Source organism: Lichenostomus cassidix, chromosome 12 (assembly GCF_008360975.1).
Source record: "Lichenostomus cassidix isolate B80296 chromosome 12, HeHo_3.0, whole genome shotgun sequence".
In the NCBI taxonomy this organism is placed as follows: Eukaryota; Metazoa; Chordata; class Aves; order Passeriformes; family Meliphagidae; genus Lichenostomus; species Lichenostomus cassidix.
This window is the reverse complement of record NC_139493.1, coordinates 6,850,231-6,871,530: the sequence shown is the minus strand read 5'-3', so window position 1 is coordinate 6,871,530 and position 21,300 is coordinate 6,850,231. Positions and strand designations below refer to the sequence as shown.

Genomic DNA, 21,300 nt, shown 5'->3' with positions numbered 1-21,300 from the left:
CAGTGCTGGAGAGAGAGGCCCAGGGAGGCTCATTGGTTCTTGCCTGCAGCCCCATAGCAGTCCCAGCTCACCACCACCATCCCCAGGACAGGCTGTTTGTGGGGGGCTCTGTGGTCCAAGCAAATCTCCTGCCCTTTCAGAGGGGTCATTACAGCCAGAGTTAGTGCTTGAATGCTCAGAACTGTAGAAACACATTTCATAGACATGGAGCTCCAAGATGAAGCTTGGAGAATAAAAAGGAATTGCTTTGCGTTCTTCAAATGGGGAGCAGAAGGGAGGGATCTGATCCTAAACCCCTGAGTCCCTGAATTGAAGGAACAGAGATGTGCACAGACAGGTAACTCTGTGCACAACAATCCTGGGCTCAATGCCCATATCAAGGCATGCCTGGGAATTCTTGATCACAACAAACTAAACGAAATACTTCGTTTGGGGATGATACAGACAAACCAAACATTTATTCAGAGATGACCTTAGCTTTCATCTCACTGTCTGAGCTGTCACAGTGCCTCACATAAGTTTCTGCCCCTACTTGGGCTGCAGCTTCCAAGTATCATTCTGTCTTCTCTGCAAACAGAAAGGATTTATGAAATATTTTTAAGGAGATGTCTGCAACTTCCAGCTAAGTCAGCAAAGTCAGCCCATGCCACGTGTTTGGCACATGCTGGGTACACCATGGCCGTGTGACCAACGTGTGCCAGGCACATGATTGATACATGTTGGGCATGTGACAGGCATGTGAGGGGCTCAACACACCAGAGTGAGTGAAGAAACCAAGTCTGGTAGAACCACACGAACTGCAGAGATGAGAGAGGGGCAGAAGGCAAGATACCACCTCAGCAAATAATTTCTAGTACTGACTTGAGCTAAAATCAAACATTTGAGTCAGTTTTTTTTGGCAGGGGAACTTTCTGCTTTGTGAGAAATGTCAGCCTTTGGACACAGTGTCCTAATTCAGCTGCGAAAATAAATGTCAAAACAGTGAATTCTAGTTTTAAGCCAACTCCGTTCGAGTAAATTTGGGTTGAAATGTTTCCGAGTTAAAATCGCAGGGCCCCAAAACTTATGAAACAATTCTGACTGCACTGGTGAGAGGTCTTTATGCCTTTACATGAAATAGCCACCAGACAGCCTTGAGACCTGGTGTGTTGCAGCCCACCCACACTTGCACACTTCTCTGATGTTTTGCCTTCTACATGGATGGACAGAAATAGATGTGAAAAAACACGACCATCACTCAGCAGGTTGGACATGCCTATATTTAGTTATTAGCTTTCAAATCTTACATCTAAGGGAATTATGCTCAGCACAGGTTATTTTGCCACAGTATATGGGACGCTTCAGGCCCAGGGAAGAAGAGAAATCCTGACTGTGAAGCCTGAGAGTTCAGGCAGTTCTGCAGGGAGAGCCCAGTCTTCCTCTGAAGCAGGAGGATGGATTGCACAGCTCATCACAGACTTGATCTGGACATCTGCTCCTGCTGCTGGATTAACTGAACAGCACTGTACCAGCTCCGGCTCTTCTCACTGTAGCTAAAAATGACTTTCAAACACAGCTTGAGATAGAAAAGTAAATCACTGCCCTACGGCTGGGAAAGAACAAGACAGGGAGAACACCACAGCCTGATTTTCAGAGATGCTGCTGAATTCAGCCCTCATGAAGGTCAGCAGGAAACAGAGTACCCAAGGAAATGCCAACTGCAGCAACAACCCAAGCTGGGAATTGCCCAGCGCTTACAGAAAACAGCTCCTCTATGACTCTTCCCTGGCTACAGGTTAATTACAAAGCAGAAGAGCTAAATTTAAGTCTCTCCAACAGGTTCTGGACCAGAAACCCAAGACTGAAACACACTTCTCCCTCCACCACACCTCTCACACAGCAGAGGAGCTCGCTGCTGGAGCCAGAGATGCTCAATTCCCATGCTGACTCCAGTGGAGCAGAAACACCAAGCCACGTGGCTTGTGTTATGCAAAAAGTGCAAGACTGTGTATTATTTAAAATGTTCTAGTCAGAGCTTGTGCTTAACAACACTGTAATCTTCACAACCATTCTGCTACAACGCCACTTCCCATCTTTGTTTCCTAAAAGCCTTTCCAACTGCATCAATACCTTTTGGTCTGTTGCTATCTCAGATCCTTTTAAATCACTGCTATCACATTAATACACTTATCTCATGCCACCTGGGGATATTGTATTAAAAAAATCTCTTTAGAAATCATCTTCCTTCTGCACAAACAAAATATTATCTCAGAAGTGAATGGAAATGCAGTCCCAGTGATGCAATCATTATGCAATTAATGTGATGTAACAGAAGGCTGCGTAGAGAAAAACATCTACTTTCAGACCACAGAAGTACCAGCAGCGTTTGGGGCTCTCAGCACCATTCCTGCTCATGCTTTCAGAGGACAACAAGGCAAAACCTTGCCTCCTTGCACAGCCCCTGGGCAGTTTCACCTTGCACACCAAGGCAAGGGAGAGTACAGGCCAGCCAGCCCCTCCAGAGCAGATAATGGGCTTTGCTTTTCTAAGCAGAGGTGGCTGACTGATAAACTGCATGAACTGCATAGTGCTGCCACTCTGGAAAGAGTGATGGCATTCAGACAGCCTGCCAGGGAAAAAGCTGTGCTTCCCAATTCCTCCCAGGCACGACAGACAAGCGTAGGTAAAAAAAAAAAGTGTAGCTTATCCCATGCCAGAGTACCACTGAGAAGCTCGTGATTACCCTCAACAAACTGGCTGCAAGCAATGGCTGAGACCCTGTGGGAAAGAGTAATGGTCAATAGCAATTTTGGTGCTTCATGGCAAGAGAGAAGTACAGAGTAGCTGCTGCTGCTGGTGGCCAGAGACCTCTAAAGACCCCACTGGTATAGCCCAGATGACATGGCCACAGGTAGCATCAAAAAAAGGGTCCCACAGCAAAGCCAGCAGTTTGCCTGGGTGCTCACTGCAGTGAAGGAGCAGCAGTAACCTGTTCCCTGCAGGACAGGGTCCCAACCCCACCACAGTGGCACCACAGCATTGTGTCAACTCCCACTGTATCCCAGGAAAACACCAAGCTGCTCAATGACTTGCAGCTTTCTGAGCCATGCCTTGTACAAAGGGCTTTCCTTTCTGCAAAGTTAATCCTCACTATCCAGGTATTAAAAACAGAGTAACTCCCATGCTAATTCTCGCTTTCATCAGAAATTATGTCTTTCTGTAAAAGCTTAAATTACAGGTTTACTGTCTCCAAGTATTAGAAAAGACCCAGAATTAAATCCTTCACTTCCAGAGTAAAACCAGGACCCACGCAGGAAAAAGGCTGCTTGATGCAACAGGGCAATTTGCAGGGAGCAGCCTCTGGGTTCATGGTGTCAGCCAGAAAGGCTCTCACAAGCAGAGATCAACCACAAAGCAGGGCAGCTGTGATCAAACACTGTTTTCTGCATCAGTGGGAACCACAAAGCAGGAGGGAAGGATCACACACATGCTCACGCAAAGCTACCCTGGTCCTTAGCTGAGCACAGGTCAAGGGAGGATGAGAGACACAGGGCTGGAGTTGGTTTAAGCCAAAAAATAAACCAAAACTCTGCAGATCTGACTGCAGAATTGACACATCACTGAAAACATCATGGTTTTGATTTTAAAGAATTCTTCCAACAGAGGATGGAGGCACAAAATCTGTGTAAACACAATTTATGAGGTCCATTGCAGCTTTTGCTATGAAGACACATTACTCAGGGACATTTATAATCCTCTCTCCACTGTGCCATTAAGGTCTGAGATGAAGGAGAACAAATGCAAGATAACTAAGCTTTTTACAGGGGTAGAAACAGATCAAACATAATTCTCCATGTCTTAAAAAGAATTGGAAATGTCTAGACAGAAGACAGACAGAATTGGTCTCAAATGTATTCATTTCAATAAGAAGCTGAAGCCCTGAATTACAGGGAAGAGATCGAGGTCTGCTCCTCCTCTGAAAACTTTCCACACCTTACTCTCTCCGTGACTCTGGCATCCTTTATCCCGCCTGAGATATTTATATCCAATAGCAGGGGACCATAATCTGGGTCACCAACAGCCTGGACAGCCACTGACAGCCCTCAGCAAGAGCTGCTGGAAACACAAGCAGCACTGCAGAGTCACAGCTACGCAACTCTGGAGCACTGGCTCTTAGTGGGGCACAAATAAAGGAATGGGAAAGGTTTTCGAGTGCAAGCAGAGCTCCCGTGAGGTCATGGGGGTTTGGGATGCTCTTTCCTTCCACCACAGGCATGCAGGGATTACAGAGCTCCCTCTGCTTCAGGAGAACCTGTATAAGCTCACTGAACAAGCTTGCATAAGCCACCTGCCCCAGGGACTCCTGGGATCTGACTACTGATACCACAGGCTGCAAGAATCTCTGTCATTTAGCCTGGTAATGTGACACAGGAAGGGCCAACAAGGCGCAGCCAAACAGCCCACTTAACCACCTCAAAAACCTGCTCACCCAGACACAGAGCTAAGGAATAAAATTTTCCCATCTCAGCAATCCTATGGGATTTTACAATAAAATGAGCAAGAGAAGGAGGCCCACTTGGATAGCCAGAACAAAACCAGCAGTACAGAAGTTCCACCATAAACCAACCCCCACTTTCTTGGTAGAAGTTCTCTCCAAAAGAGTCTTGTCAGACCCAAAGTTTCCAGTTCCTAACAGCAGTATTTCCCATTGGCAAGCCTTCCCCAAAAAACCCTCTTCCATTCCCACCACATTCCCACCTGACATGCGTTGTACAGAAGCTGATGCTCAAATTTCTTGATCCCCAAAATGTTCTGGAACATCTCGTAGAGCTGCTCCTTGCTGAGGATGAGCTCCGAGGCAGCACTCGCTGTCATCCTGGCCTGTTGCTTCCGGGGATCCTCCTCCCCACGGTAAATAGCATCAAATTTTGCCATCCAAGAGCTCAGGACTGTCTCCTTGCTGAGGCCATCTATTTCTGGCAGGCTGCGCACTCTCTTCTCAATGTGCTTCTTGAAGACCTCCCGGGAGTCGTTTGCTGAGCACCCTCCACTCTGCACCATCCTGGCAACACGGTCACTTTTCAGGAATACCTGCAAACAGAAGGGTGATGTCAAATCGTGGCAGATAAAAAAAAAAAAAAACCAAATCCCCCTTAAGTACCAGAAAAAGTGGTTTTACTGCTGGGAAGCTGCTTATTGACTGCCAGGACATTCTCCAACTCCTCATTCAACTGCCACGTTGCCAGATGGACAGAGGTTTCAGCTGTGCTTTGGGAAGCATAATGAAATCAGGTGAAGCTTCTGCTTTGCCTCCACTAAAATGAAACATTTTGATGCAATTAGGACTTGATGTGATGTTATGGTCGCACCTCACCAGATACATAAATGCCCTTTGGGAAAGCAAGATTATATTTTGTTCTATCTGATGTTTTAATAAGGAAGTTTTTGCACAACTATATGCACCTAAGCACATTCTGCCCTGTTAGAGGGAGCAGAGTAATTTTACTCAAGCCAACAGCACTGCATGGATTTATCCTGGTAGCCAGGCCCCTGGGAAACCTCTGACCAGTGCAAGGACCAGGCTTACACCTTAATTCTCGAGAAGATCCTTGCAAGCTGCCCTGCTGTCACAGGAAGGGGAAGTGCAGGAAGGTTCAGCACAGCTGAACCTTTGCAGAGGTGCAGGGCACTGACAGAAGCAGAAAGGGAGGGAGAAGGCCTTTGATAAAGATGTTTTTCCCACTGCAAGAGCAGCAAAAGGGTCAAAATATAACAGATTCCCATGGACCACAGATGTCCTGGGAGCAATACAGAGCTGAATGGTTAGAGGAACAAAGGGATATTGTGTTGGCTCTCCTCTCCCAAGCCCTGAACACAGAAGAGCAATCAATATCCAGTAAGAAAACTGCTGTTTTATTAATAATGCTGAGAACTGATGAACACAGCAGCTTGGGAAGAAGTTGTGCCCTCATAGCAGTGTATCTGTCAGATCTCAATAATTAAAGAGCTTGAGGATGACCTAAGGACGATAATTTTTTTTATATATACCATTCAGCAACATGGTACTCCACGTTCCCAGATGCTTGATGGCACAGGCATCTGTTGGCAATGGTAGTGGGTTTTGTTCAAGGACCAGCCCAAAAATGCTGCTGAGGAAGAGCTGGGCTCTTTCCTTTCAACATCACCATGGGAGCACTCACTCCCTGCAGACGAGACAAGCAGGATGCCACCAGTAACCTCTTCAGTCTGTGCTGAAACAACACCAGCGTGTGCTTCATTTCCTTGTAGACATCAAATATGAGTGATAACACCCCAGGTGTGTGCAGGTGCTTTCAAGTATAGGTGAGGGCTATCAAGAGTCAAGCTCTTGATGCAGGCAAGGAAATTATCAACACACTGACTGCAGGAGATAGTGGGAGGTCACAGTGAGAAGCCTCACTGCAACATCCTGGGCTCCCATGTCCCCTCATCCATGCCAGGTGCCCAGGCCTGACCCTGTGTCACAGTGCTAATGACTTCCCTCCCATACCTGCCAGCACCAGTGGCTGTTGTTACCCATGGTTCTGACCTCCAGCACTGCGAGCAGTGGGATCTGGCTCCCCATATCCCCTCAGCCCTGAGTTATCCTCCCTGGGCATGGAGCAGCAGACAGCAAAGGAAAGGAAGGCTGCAGGTGGTAGGGAGGAGGCAGGCACGGGGGAGCACCAGTCAGGCACAAACCAGCAGAAAATGACCATGAAATAGGAAGATAAAAAAAGATTTAAAAGGTTTTTTTGTCCTGTAGAACAGGCTGCTTCCTTTAGAAAATACCAGGTGAATCACCTGGCTGCAGGACTGCTTAGTCGGGCTGCCAGGAGTCATGAATTGCTAGAACAAAATCCTAGCATGGGCGCACACACTGAACCTTGCAGAAGAGAACTGACCCCCAGGAGCTGGGTCAGGCATCTCCTGCCACATCCACAGATGAGCTCACCATGCCACTGTGGTTCTGTCTGCCCACAGCAGAGTGGAAATGGGTCTAATGAAGCATTTCCATCACACCCACTGAAGTGACTGCTGCAAAACCTGCTAAAGCACTAAAGACAAAGCTTTACTCGTTAGAAGTAAAAGGACCTGAGAAAAGCTCCCCTGCAGTGTGCTGGGCCTGTCTGCACACATGGGTCTGCAGCATTCCTGCAGGCACAGCGGTGCTTTGCAGAGCAACAGCAGATCACTCAATTTTTTAATTTGATAGCAGCCTGTGAACTAGTCTAAGACTGACAACCACATACTTAGCTCCTGACAGCCAGAATTAACAGCAAAATGTGGCCATACAAACACATTCAGGGCAACAGCAAATGCATTTGAGACCTACAATGTCACCTCTACCTTTCTCTTCCTCTGCAAAAAAGCAGTCATTCCTAGGAAATGAACTTATTCTGCCCCATTATTATGTGGACCTTTTAGAAACCTCAGCCATGTCCTGCACAGGCATGGCCAGTTTCAGCTGTGTGTTTTCAAGCCATCATGCAGATTTATAAATCACTAAATGCTGATGTCTAGATAGCACCCAGCAGAAGGACAGTTAATTGAACTAAACAGATTTGCAGGAGCTGAGATAAGCAGGGTCTGCCGTGATTTGCACAATGGATCAACAAAGGAGGGTCATGTCTCTGCAGAGAAGGGAGAACACTCTCAGCAGGGAACACTGCTCAGGCACTGAGGGGCAGAGGCTTTCTGTAGCAAGGCTTTGCCTTGTGCCACTGCAGCTGGTGCCAAGGAAGAGCCATGCAGCCAAGCTCCAGCTGCACAGAGGCTGAAAGCACACGGCCGTCAATTAAAGGAGACCAACAGCTAAAAAGAAGAAAAAGAAAGCTGTGCTAAAGAGCACAGAGTGATGCATTACATTTTGTGTGGCCTGTTTGAGGCAGGACAGAGCCAGTGGAGGATCCACTTGACGACATGGGTTTGTGTACATCTAGTGCTAACCTACTGCTCTTTTTCACTTTGATAACTTGGGGCATTTATGCAGCACAGGACTTCTGGAGCTGACCACGCTCAGCCAGACCCAGCAGTGAAACAGGGATGTATTTTGCCTGGTTTTAAGCAGTCTCCTTTTCCTGCCCAATAATCTTATCTGAACAGATTATGCTGCTCTTGCATCCTAAAGCACAGCTCACTCCATCTTGAAAACTTTCTTTGAGAGCATCTGTTCAATGAAGCTGTGATGATCCCTTGGCAATTTCTTTTCTGATAAAAGATGTAAATGACTCTCAGCTTCCTTCCTGTACAGAGAACGATGGAGCAGGAACTACTAGGCTGGTTTAACAGAGTTAATCCAGAGATAATTTGTGCTTTCCTTACACAGAAACAGCTGCTGTCATATCCTATAGAGTTAAAATTCTCTTCAATTTTAGTATCTGATTTTGGTCCCCTCTTACATTGCACTTGTAGAGAAATATTTTATGTAGGCAATTCAAAATATTCACCTTTTATGACAGAATAGCTCTAGGGAGAAAGAGAAATGGTTTGCAGCAAGGCTAGCAAAAAAAATAAACAACACTCCTCATACAAATCACAAGCACCGATTTCCTTCAAAACCAGAAGCTCTTTCCTTCTGAGCAGAGATATAAAAGGCAGCATTATGGGCTGCATACAAAGAGGTGCAAAAAGACAGACATGCATAATTATTCTTTTGCACAATTATGAATGATGCTTCATGTTCTCTGGTATCATCTAGTTTTCTAGATGCACATCCTCCTCCCTCCCCCTCTGCTTTGCAGCACTTGTCATGCCAAAGAGAAAAGACAAGACTCTTGCTATAAATCCCAAAGTCAATTGGACACAATGCAAAAGCTTCCGCAAGAACTGAATGTGCTGCCCAGATTTCCCTTGGTATTTTTCACAGGGAGCACATGACATTGATTTTGTACTGTGCCATCTTCCCTGCTTTTGAGAACACTGTTTAAAGGTATCAGGAGAATTTTTCAGCTCAAAGGAAGGGTGGTCTTCCCCATAATTAAGCTATAGGAAACACCATGGTATGAGGGTTGCTATGGCTGTTCCATGGTTTACATTTAAACCCTGAACCTCCCAAGCATTGTGGTGTAGCAGACATCAGACAGAAGCCACCTTGCACTTGCCTTTGCTTTGTACTGTGTGATAATGGATAATCCATTAATTCAGAATTCAACCCCATCAGTGGATAACACTGAGGACAGGTATTTGTAAGAGTGTTGCATTGTCTCTCCTTACCTCATAGTAGCTCTGGACAGCATTTATAAATGCTTCATCTGCCACAATCTGGGTTTCTCCGTTGAGAAAGGCCTGGAAACGATCTTTGATTGTCTGGAGCTGCTGCTTACTTATCTGTAAAACATGCCAAAAGGAGAAAATTAGTCAAAAAGGTTTATGTATGAGGAAAAAACCCTATTAATTGTTCTGCAGTATATTATTAGGGTCCTTCTGACTCCCTTTTGGGGACAGCAGCAATAAATGAGGAACCAGCCACACATGGAGACACAACACATACACATGCACTCTGCACCCCAGCAAGTTCATATAGGTATCATGAGCACCTGAAGTCACCCTGAACATCACTTCTAAACAACTCTGCCTCCACAAAATGCGCACAAAACTTTTTCCACTACAGGTATACTCAATTCAAAAGGAAACTGCTGTGTGAGTGTTTGGAAGAGTCTGTTTTGGTGCAACCCCTTCCCCACTCAGCCTCTCCTGCCATTAGGAAGCTGAGGTTTCATATCAAATGGAAAGCCTTGCAAGCTGGCTGTTGGTTTTTGGGGATTTTTTGTCGTTGCTCATTTCTTTTGGCTTTTCACACATAAAACTTCAGTCAAAACCAGTGTTGAAAGAATTTAATGTCAAGAAATCCTATGAGAGCAAACCTGTTCTCTTTATCCTATCAAGGACTTTCTCTGCTGCCCCTTTGCTGCTCAGAACAGTTTCTGTCCAGCATACAGCTGGTATAACTTACAAGACAATTCTAATTTTGTCACAATGACATCAATAGAAAGTCTACAAGGGTTTATTCTAGCCTTGTAAGATAACATGCCATTATTTTTCCAATTTATCTGTCAGTTTAAAACCAGACATAGCTAAAAACACACCTCTTCAGCTTACAATGCAGACAAAGTCACAGCAGGGACATAAGTCATGTACCAGCAATGCCAGCCTAACATCTTAAGATGTAGACAACACTCATGCTGAAAAGCTGCAGGGACTGAAATGTAGCTGAGCCTGGTTTACCATGGGGTTACTTCACATTTGAGGGTAAGAATTAATTTTGACAGAAGGAAGCAAACAATATGTATATATGGCAACTTCAAAGAAAAGGATAGCAGTAAGAATTAGGATAGATATCTATTAGTGACCAAAAGGTCTAGAGAAGAGTCTTTACTTCTCATTTGCATGCTAACAGAAGAAACCAGACCACTGGAAGAGAAAGATAAAATTAATGGTTCTAAGTGTCTAAATGGCTTTGAATAAAGTATCAAAAACTGCAGAGATTCAAATAACTAAAGCATAATGAAGCCTGGTAAACACCACCAGTGATAAAAAGCAGGAGAGGGACCACTTGGAAAATGCAGTGATAAATATCACTAGAGCTACAATCACAATGTGCTACGTGGGGTGTTTAGGGACTGCAGTAACGAACATCATGGTACACTGCTAATTAATTCCACAACACCACGCTGAGGGGGGTTAGTGAGCAATAGCAATTTGATGTGATAATCTGGGATTAGTATATCCTACTGCTAATGGAGAGGTGTTCATCAAAGTGACATAAAGCGAGACTAAATCTGCTCTGCTTTAGAAAACGTGGAACAGCCTTCACCACCCTGTGGGTGCTGGAAAGGTGGGTCATTCCCACCCCCAAAACAGCAGCCCAGACTTCACAGGTTTGATACATGCAACAAAGTTTAGCATTACAGGGCTGGAGTAATGACCATCCCTTAACCTTACCCACCTCAGCCTTGGGCTGTGAGCCCAGAGGAAAAGCACTGCCAAAAACTTACAGCTTTTAGGCTGGCAGACTCTTAGGACCAAAAATTAAATCCTATCTGCCATGTCAGGCACCAAAACTCCTTTGTGATGTTTGCCAACAGCACCCTAGACACCACGAACCCTTGGGCAACACACACCACACCAGATGTAAAACAGGCTCCAAACCTATCTGAGCTGATGGAGTTCAAAACTGGGTCAGTGATAAGAGGAGCCAGAGACAATGCAGTGATTGAGTGGGAGACACCTGTGGGAAGGTGCTAGGTCTGTTTTTATTAATCATTTAATTATCTGGAAGAAGAGAAAGGCAAGATGTTAATTAAATGTATTGACAATTTTTTATTAGCAAACATTGTGAACGTCAGGCAGAAATGACAGGGCAACAGATGCCATAAAAACTAAGGAAAGAAACAGAAAAACTACAGGTAACCTTGAAATCAGGGTGGTGAGGCACAAGAAAAAACATACAAAGAGCACAGACACTGTCAGCCAAGAGGCTTTTCATTTGGGATTTTAACAACATGCATGGCATATTTATTATGTTTTTGCATCCAGATTATTTCTTAGGACAACCTCCAAAAGTCCTTGCTTGCTCAATTCCTACAATGCCATCTAGCAGCAGTATTTTATGCTCCTTCCTCAGTACTGAATGGGCTACCTTCAGAACAAATGATGCTCCTTGAAATTCCTAGAAATTCCCAATACGCAGCTCACACGCAAGCTCCTGGGGGCTGTGGAAATGAATCATCAGATTTGTCTCTCCCAGAGTGTCAGTTGCCTCCTCCTTGGCCAAGCTCTCCGCCAGCATTTTCCCCATCCAGGGAAAAGGAGATCCTCTCTGATCACACCAGGCTGCAGCACAGCCCAGTCCTCAGCTCACAGGACCCTCAGTCTGCCATCCCCACCAGATGGTGAGACAACACCAGGATATTGATCCATGTCTGTGCCACTGTTATAGGGATGTTATCAGGGAAGCAATCAATCTGAGCCACAATTTAACTGCTTTCATATTAAACTTAGCTTCTGCAGCACAGCAGACACCTGGTGCAGAAAGCCACAAGGGAGCAGAGGAGACCAGACCTGCAGGTCAACAAAATATGCCAAACACACTCCACCTCCCATTTCATGCCTCTTCCCTTCCCCATCAGGCCCCAGAGGCATTGCTGCTGAATCCCAGAAGCACTCCTTGAAGCAGTGCCAAGTGATGCCACTAACTGAGGCACAGGCTTAAAAGAGCACGTGCCCTGAACACTCAGCTGGAAGCTTAAGTGCTTTAAAGACAGGGCTGTTATTTTATCTCTTGCTATTAGAGGCACCAGTGATCAGCTAGAAATCCACATAAAGCAAGCCAACAGCTTCTGCAGATCCAGTAAAGCCACTAAGGGGCCAATACAAACCTCTTCTCAGTTACGTTCCACAGGGTGCTCACAAATAGCAGAAAACAACAGAATTACTTCCACTTGGAAGCACATCAGAACAACATCACAACCTTCACACCAGCTGTGGCAGGAGGTGAAACTCTGTTAGGCTGCAAGCCCAGCAGGTGTGAGGATGGTGGGGGCAGAGCCTCCCTGCCTCCCATGCAAACACAAACCCAAGTGCCATCACACAGGAGAGCTGGGAATAAGCAGAAAAACTGTGGTGGATGGAAGAGGTTCATTCTATTTACCTTCCCTTGCTTTTCCAGACTTCTCTGATGTTCCCCATAACTGCTTCCCACGTGTGAGCCCTTAAAGAATGAACAGTCATTTCTGCATTCCAGAACACAGCACTCTGGACCCAAGAGAATTCTCCCAAGTTAATACTGTGGTGTGCTTATGCAGCACAGTGTTTCCCAGCCTTTTACCTGTCTAAAGCATGGGAGTATTTAAGTTGCTAGATATACACAGGCATATTAAAAACTGTAATCAACTGAGGCAGTGATGAAAACTCCTGGCACAGGTATCAGGCATGGCACCCACGGAGCTTTTGGGCTGGCATCTCTTGTGGACTGTGTGGCTTTTTATAATAAGCTTGGCAAATGTCTTCTCCATAACCGACTAAATTATGGGGAAGGGCTCTCCAGTGACTAGACATGGGCACCCAAATGATTCCTACCTTCTTGGTCTTCTCTTTGTTAAGAGAAACCATATGCCCAGCACAGTCTAGTGACCTCAGAAACTGACTGGAGAACTGCTGGTCTCAAGCAAATCACAGAGGCAACCAAGTGAATTTGCTGGATGCAGATCCCAGCAAACAGCATATCAGCCTCCTTGGGACAAATGCTCACCAGCAGCTTTCTTGCCCTGTGTTATTTTTGCACACACTCAATCTGACTCAGAGCCAAATGCAAACCTGGATTCAGGGAGCCATGGCACCTTCTCCAGAATGTTCCAGCCAGTGAACAGCTGGCACCATCCCTGTGCATCATCTCTTTCACCTACACCAGGGAAGCAAAAGCACTGCAAAGAGGAGCTGTTTGCCACAGAAAACTTCCCTGAAAAAAGTTATACACAGCAATGTACCTTACTGAGCCATCCTCTCTCCAGAATGCTTTGCTGAGTTTGAGCATGCAGGAATAAGTACAGCACCAAAATGGGCCCAGAGAGGCTGTGGCATCTCCAGCCTTGCAAATTTCCACAACATGACTGCATGAAAATTATTATGGGAGGGAGTCCTGCTTTGAACAGGGAAATTGGGCCAGAGACCTCAAGAACTCCCTTGCAACCTACATTATGCTACAGCAGCACCACATCCAACAGAAGATTTGGAAGGAGAGGCCATCCTAGACAGTAGATTGCTGAATCTGCAGGCTGCAGCATAACAAATCCACACCTGTACAGGTACTCAAGCCTGCTAATAAAGGCCTGTCCATCAATATGACAGCTGCTGGAATCACAGTCAGCTTTGGGGTCTGTGGAAGAATGTTTAGAAAGGCACCCCTGTGGTTGAGAGGTGATGCCTTTACTGGCCACACTTGAACACTTTTGATCAGGGACTGAATGCTTCAGGGCACGGATGCCTTTCAGAGCCCTTGCACACTGTACACCCCCCTGGAAGGCTCTTTCCTGCAGGCAGGACATGAGGATGCTTTGCAGCACTGAACATTGGTCCCTGGTGGCTCAGCCCATCAGCATCACCCCTGTCCCAAAGGAATCCTTTCAGCTGAGGACTGCAGGTAATTCCCAGGGGAAGCACCTTTGCCTTTTGTCCAGAAAGCCCAGCAGCAGTCAACCACAAGCAGCACTGAGCTCTTCCTCCTTAGGGCACCTGCTGCTCAGGGACCACTGCAGGGAGGAAAGGAGGAATATTTAACTGCTCACTGTGCTGTTGTTCTGGGTTTGGTTTTGTAACATCTAATAAATATTTTATTACTCCTCAGCACCAAGTGATTTAGGAAAAATCTAAACCAACCGAATGAGCATCTCTCATCATTGCTGCTTCCACAGCTAGAAAAGCAGTCACGACATGAACAGTGTGGGAGTGAAGGTGTGGGGGGTGCCAGAGCTGCTGAGCAGCCTGAGCATTCACAAGCCAGAGGCCCCAGCAATGGGCATGAGACTAGAAAAAACCCCATCAGGTTATTTTGCACTGGGAAAATGCATCAGGTTGTCCCTCTGCTGATTTCCCTGCTACAAGAGAGGACCACAGGTGGGGTGACTCACAGCCGCAGCATTTGGGGTTTTAATTGCAAACTCTCCTGGGCAGATGTGGCTGCTCTGCGAGCAGCTGAGCACTGCTGGCTTTTCACTGCTCATATACACAACCAGCATTAACTGCCAATCTCAGGCAACTGTCCCCAGCCACCTGACAGTGCCTTTTCTGGTTGTTTCAGAGAAATTTAATACTTGTTACCTGAAAAAGCTTCTTGTGCTGTGGTTCCTGATAGCCACCATAAATCTTTCCAGGGATACCCTTACAGTCTGACTATATGTGGATCGCTGTGACACACCCACTGTTCTACTGTTGCCTGTACAATTCCCTTTTTGTGTGTGCTTGATTTGTTGCCTCTCCCCTCAGTCCATGATTTAGAGGATTTACAGGCCCTGCTGCATGCACACTGCCCACCCACTCTCCAGCCACACTCATCCTTTCTGAGTGGCAAACAAGAAAAAGACATGGCCCTGGCAAGCCACCCCAGTGCCACCTACTCCTGTCTCAGAAGAGGTGTCCAGTTGATTTGTGGCAGAGAAAATGACTGCACCATCACCGTGCCTGGCTTTACACACATGGGCAGTGAAGAGCACACACAACCCCTTCTGTCTGCTCAGCCCAGCTGTGATGTTGGGGATCAGCAATGGGGATCCTCCAGGAGAAATTCCTACATGCCCACCTGTCCTGTGCTCAGAGATCAGGCTGGGTTTGAGCACAAACAATGCAAACAGCTCCTGGGTCCTTACACACCAGCACAGCACCACTTTGGAGGTCAGAGACTGAACCAGCCCCTCACTCAAGCAGCCCAAGAACACAAGAATAGTATTTCCTGACCTAAGGGTACATAGTTGCTTCAGCAATGTGACCAAAGGGGTGAGAAAAACCACTAGAGCCTGCAGAGGAAGAAAGACCCTTCCTCTACCCAGCCACAGAGCTACCAGCCAGCCATGCCTCCCCACAGCACCAGCTCCAGGACCTCTTGCTACCTCTGCTATTACAAGCAAACTCCAGCAGCTTTGCAACACAAGCAGTGGAGTGTTAAATGATTTTGGCACTTGCTGGAACATTTCTTCTGTAAAGAGGCTCAAGTATTGCTGGATAAGTATGGGAAGACAAAACATCCATCCCTTTGGTTAAGCCAGCTGCAGGCACAGAGGCTCTAGATCAAGCAGTGCAGATCTCTTTCTATTGTCCCAGACTACATCCAGCAGCAGATTTATGGGAGAGACAAAGCACAGGCTCTGAGTTGCTCTCTCTGAAATACATGGATGTTCTTTTTTATCCTCTCAAACCCTGAGTATATTTCTTTTCTATGATTCACTCTGCCAGCTAGGCACACTTCTCTGACATACATGAAAGACCTAAAAAGTTATTATGGCTGCTTCTACTTTCTGAAACACTGTGGTGCACAATGCTAGAAAAGGAAAGCAAAGCCAGGATTTGGGACTGGACCATGCCATGATGACTTTCCCCTTGTGCTTTCCAAGTTACACCTTCCTTTTGCAACCTGCCACCACAGAGCAAGCCTAGATGCAGATACATCAAAAGATACCTTGCCACAGTCTGCTTCATTTGCTACCTTTGTTTGTACCAGGGGTATCTATCCAACACTCAGATACCACCCTAGCATCTCCCCCCTGCAAAGGGTCCCCTTTTCCACTTTTTTTTGGGTTGGAAGTGTCCTCAAACATCACCCAGTTCCAAGCCCTCTGTCATGGGCAGGTACATCCCCCACTAGGCCAGGTTGCTCAGCTGTGATTCCAATCAGGAACTTCTGCTCCTGCCTGCCAGTTTCTTTCTCCTGCATGTCTCCTCCTGGCTGGTCCCTGCTCTGCAGCTGATGTGCAGGCAAGTAACCCCAAGATGGAGCCACCTGACAAGAGCACAGAAAACTTGGAACTTCTCCCACCTTTGATCTTATTTTACCTAAGAAAGCCATTAGCAGAGCGAGTTTGTGACAGATCCACCAGACTAAGCTAGCCCTGCTGGGTATCTTTCTGTGTATGATCAAACAGATACAGGCCCCTGTTTTTCACTGATTAATAAAAATATGACTTTGATCTTAGAAGAATAGAGAAGCCAGCACAAAATAGAAGCAAGAAATAGCAATGATGAAATACTAGGCCAGTGACTGAGGATGGGCTGAGGGGTGATTGCTGCTCTAAGAAACCTCCCTGGTGACTTCTGCTGTGCCGGGAACCTTGCCTGGTGAGCTCTGCTGGGTAAAACACATCATCGTGATGTGGCAGCTTTCAGCAGAAAGCCCAGCGTCATCCTGCCTGTGGTAAAAGTGCAGCTGCTCTGTTAATAAAACAGAAAAAACAAACCCATAAAAATACTAGCAGAAATACAGCTAGGAAATAAATCAAGGAGACTGATAGAATGGAGGGTGTCTAGAATAGGCAGAGTGACAAGCAAAGCCCCCCCAACACTGGGTGCCCCTTTGGGTGTCCAAAGGCAGGAAACAAATCCCTTTACTCCCAGGCTGGACTCTGCAGCTGGATTATCTCCTGCTCCCCTCTCTGGCTCAAACACCTTCCTTATTCAGTCCCAGCTCCCATCTGATTAACCTCAAGTCTTGAAGGCCACTAACACAACTCCTTACACAGCCTGCTCCAGCAAACCCTGCTAACAAGAGTCTGGCCAGAGAGGCACTTTGAGACATGTCTGCTCTGACTGGTGTAGGAACTCTCTGTAAATGCAACAGAAATGGCTTAGCCTGCCCTTTCACTCCAACAGTGCTGTACATGTGGTACAAGCAGTCCATTGCTGCACTGAGACCTCAAAAAACACTTAACCCAGGAAAAAGGATCAAGGGAAGATCTTCCTTCTCCTCTGGAGCATTATAGGCAGCCTTGGAAAGTAACATTTTCACTCCTTCTCTTTTTCTACTGGATGGAAAACAACACATGGTCTGTTGAAGCCTGTAGTGTTGATGTGACACAGCTTCTGAGACATTACCTTGCATCCTTTCATGCCTCAAGGCCTTGGTGTGCTGCAGCAGAGGAGGGAAGTGGGAAGCTGGAGAACATCACAGCTCCTTCTCCATGAGACACCCATGTCAGGACCCTTGGAAAAGTCAGGAACAGGCTGGGCTATGAACCTACTGGAATTTAAATTTATTTCAGAACATTTTAAGGACACCTTCCAGAACTTGGATGTTCAGAGCCTGACTGAAAGGCGGTAAAAAGCCAGTTTTGGGTATGGTTTTTACACATCTATTGCCCAGTGGCTGCAAAACCCTAAGCCTCCTGCTCTGTCACCATGACAGGCATGCAAAACCTCTCATTCAGTCATCTGCAAAAGATAGCTGACACTATTTATTTAATAATTTAAAAAAAAAAAAAAAGTGCAAAATCTACTACAAGTACTACAAAGGAGCATTCACAATTCCCAAGTGCCCAAAAGAAAGAATTGTATAGAAGTGATAGTTTTACACTGCTGATCAATGTGGCCAGAGCCCCTTTGAACAGGAACACTCTGCCACCCCTCCTGAGGGGTAACTAACCTCTTTCCACTACCTGGGCCAGGGTTATTTGGACAGTTCAGCACTCTGAAAATCAGTAACCAATATTGTTGCTGATACTATCCAAGCATCTCAATTCTTGGGCTACTTTAGGGGCTAGGATGGCCCGGTATATTGTGGTTTTGGAGATCCTAGGCACAACCTAAGGACAGTTAAATATCCAAAAAGTAATGATCCTCAAATATGGGTGAGGAACAGGTAGAAACACAAGGTGGTCTATGCTGGGGGGTCCTGGGATTCAGGCAAGTCCTTGCTTTCCAACAGCCCATTTGTCTGCTCCCTCTGTGCTGCATTTTCCATTTGTGAAGGAGAATTAACAGCACTTTGCTTCTCCTCAGAAGTGGCTATATGCATGAAAAGACTGAGAGCCTCTCAAAGGCTAGGATGGTGGGTATCCAAGAAGAAAAGCCAGCTACTTTTAAAGACACTTTAAAATCTCTATTTGAACTATTTCCATCTCTGTGTTCCTACTCCAGGCAGACCTTACAGATTGTAGAAGCCAATCATGCTTCCCGGTTAATATATACAGCAGCTCATGCTGACTTAAAAACATTAAACAATCAGAGCTAAAGATCTCCTACTGACACTTCAGATGTCCAAACAAGAAACTCAGGCTCGTATCTATTTTTTTTAAAGCAAAAAAAAAAAGCACATCTACCATCACTGGTGTTATTTTTGCATCATTTTCATCATTAAGCTCTGCCTCTCCTCCATGTCACAAGCTATTTTAAAAGCAGTTCTTACGGAGCAGAAGTGGCAGACAAATGAAAGGAGACTCAAGGACTCCTGGTGTGTCCCAGCCTCTGTGAAAATGCTGGTATCAGTTAGCAGGGGAGGGAATGTGTTTGATGGGAATGAACAAGATGGCAAGAAATGGAGAGGAGCTTCCAGGCAGACAAGGCTGAAATGGTGAGCCCTGCTGTGGGCATCCCGTGTGCTCCCACTGCCCCTGCCAAGAGCTGGGGAAACCACCAGCCCCCAAACCAATCTGAATCAACATGAAACTGGGCTGCTGGAGCAGAAGAGGAAGCAGATGCAGGTCTGAGCAATATTTCTTTTCCAAAGAAAGCACATTTTCAAAGCAGCCCACTAAGAGACGTGACCTGTTGCACACAATGGCTCTAGCTAAGTACAACTTGTCGTGTGTGAAATTTTCCCTTATTCTGTGCATGTGCCATGATTTCCAGGAAACAAACAAAAAGAAAGAAAACACTCCAGATTTTAAGAAAGTTTGTTTAAGAGCCAAATGCATCTCTGATTCAGTAAAAGAGAAGCTGTCTCCTTCAGACAGCACTTGAAAAAAGTTCAATCAATCAGTCAAGCCAGAACAGAATTTGCTTCTACATAGAAAAACAAGAGAAAAGGTGTGAAACTGTAGTGCACCTCCTCCTCCACCTCACATTTCCTGCTAAAGTGAGTAATATCAGATTTTACAAGGGCATGTTGTTCGGAGCTGGAAGAGAAAGTTTAGTAAAAAGTAGTTTGTTCTGAGGCAACAAACTACTGCAAGAAAACAACATTTCAACTTTCCACACCCACCACCAGGCAGAGACATGGGAATAAACCTTCACAGGGTGGCTGGTATGTATGTGAAATAGCTGAGAATGTCTGTCTGCTCCTTCAAAGACATCAGGGAACATCATCTGCAATTACATCATTCCATTGGGGTGATTTATAATTATTTAAGGAATGTATTTAAGGCACTGTTAAAATTATCCAATTTGTTTCCCTCAGCCCTGGTCTTTGGACTCAGTTTCTGTCAACAGGCTGAAGACAAGAGGGGCAAATCCTGCAAATTATCTGAGGCGTCACAGAGATGGGACGAGAGCCCCAAGGGGACATACCCCTAAGGGTAGGTCTGCTCAAGCAAGTGCCTGGATTTTCAGGCTTGGAGCACATTCTTTTGGCAGGGGAGGCTGGAGGAAGCAGTGATCTTTTCTCAGCTTTGGGCTGTAAGCATAAATGAAACCCAGCCAAGGCAGTCAGGGTACACACAGCCTGTGTGCAGTGTGAGCAGGGCATCTGCAAAGGGACAATTAGCTGCTTGCATGAAATTAGGCGAGGAGTTCAATAATGGTTTTCAAGATAAGAGAAAGGCCATTTACTGACTGACAGGCTGTGGAGTCTGCAGTGATCAGTTTGAGCCTTGCAACCCAGGGAGATCTCCTGGGGAATCTTGGAAGGACAGGGATGTCCAGGGTGAGGCATCTGGGCTGAGCACAGCTCGGCACCAGGATCTTCCCCAAGCAAACCCCACTGGCAGAGTGGAAGAAGCAATGCCACAACCGACAAATTATTGAATCATCCCTGGGAGCACCTGGCAGGGGCAGGATGGACATCCTGACTCCCTGAGCGATGAGCTCTCTGCCCTTGGTGCCTCTGGCCAGCATGCTGGCTGGCTTTTGCCTTTCACCTCCTGTCAAGTTTAATTAGAGCTAAAGAACATCCCCCAAAGCTGCTTGCTGTGACCCCACACCAGTCACCCAGTCCCAGCAGCAGCACTCAACTGCACAAATCTCTCCTGTTGGCTCCTGAGCACCCAGATCTGGTCTGGTCCCACCCACCTTCCCATCAGCCTGGAGTACTGGTAAGCTGGATGTTAAAATAAAAACCCACAGACAGTACTGGTAAGCTGGATGTTAAAATAAAAACCCACCTAAAAAAAGCCTTTGTGTCTCTGATGGCCTGTGGGACTTTTTTTGGCTGAAGGTTATAGATAGTAGTTGGAAACATCCAGCTTTCCTTACAAACCCAAAAGAGTAAGTGTGGTACCACTATTGCACATTAACCCTCCAAAGTCTGGCAATCTTCAACGCAGCAGTTGTATATGGTCCTGTGTAAAAATCCTTTCCAAAAACACATGCCTACACATTAAAAACTCTCTCATTTAAGCCAGGAAAGCTGTTTTAAGGATTCCTGTGAAATGTAGTATATTGCAGGCTGTCTCAAAAGAAGAAAGATACATTTTTCTTCTTTGGGCTTGAGGCAGAATAATTTTAAAGGCTTTGAGTGAGCGATGAGCTCTGTGCATTTCTGCTGGGAGGGTCAGAGCCCCCTGCCATCCTCTTCCCATCAGAAGAGCTGTCTCTGCTCCATGCTTGCTGTGGATCATGCAGAAGAATTGCAAGCTGAAGTTACAAGGACACCAACCTGAAGCAGAA

General features: G+C 46.1%; 1 protein-coding gene across 17 annotated transcripts in view; it reads right to left on the bottom strand.

Annotated features, from left to right (window-relative positions):
* The window catches only part of CADPS (calcium dependent secretion activator), a 205,285-nt gene that overhangs the window by 156,188 nt on the left and 27,797 nt on the right, over positions 1-21,300 (bottom strand). For all 17 annotated transcript variants that reach the window (XM_085072396.1, XM_085072395.1, XM_085072398.1 and 14 more), the window contains exons 2-3: positions 9,214-9,327; positions 4,738-5,070 (exon numbers count right to left, since the gene is read on the bottom strand). In XM_085072396.1, coding sequence (XP_084928522.1) covers positions 4,738-5,070; positions 9,214-9,327 — 447 coding nt within the window. The remainder of the gene's footprint in view (positions 1-4,737; positions 5,071-9,213; positions 9,328-21,300) is intronic.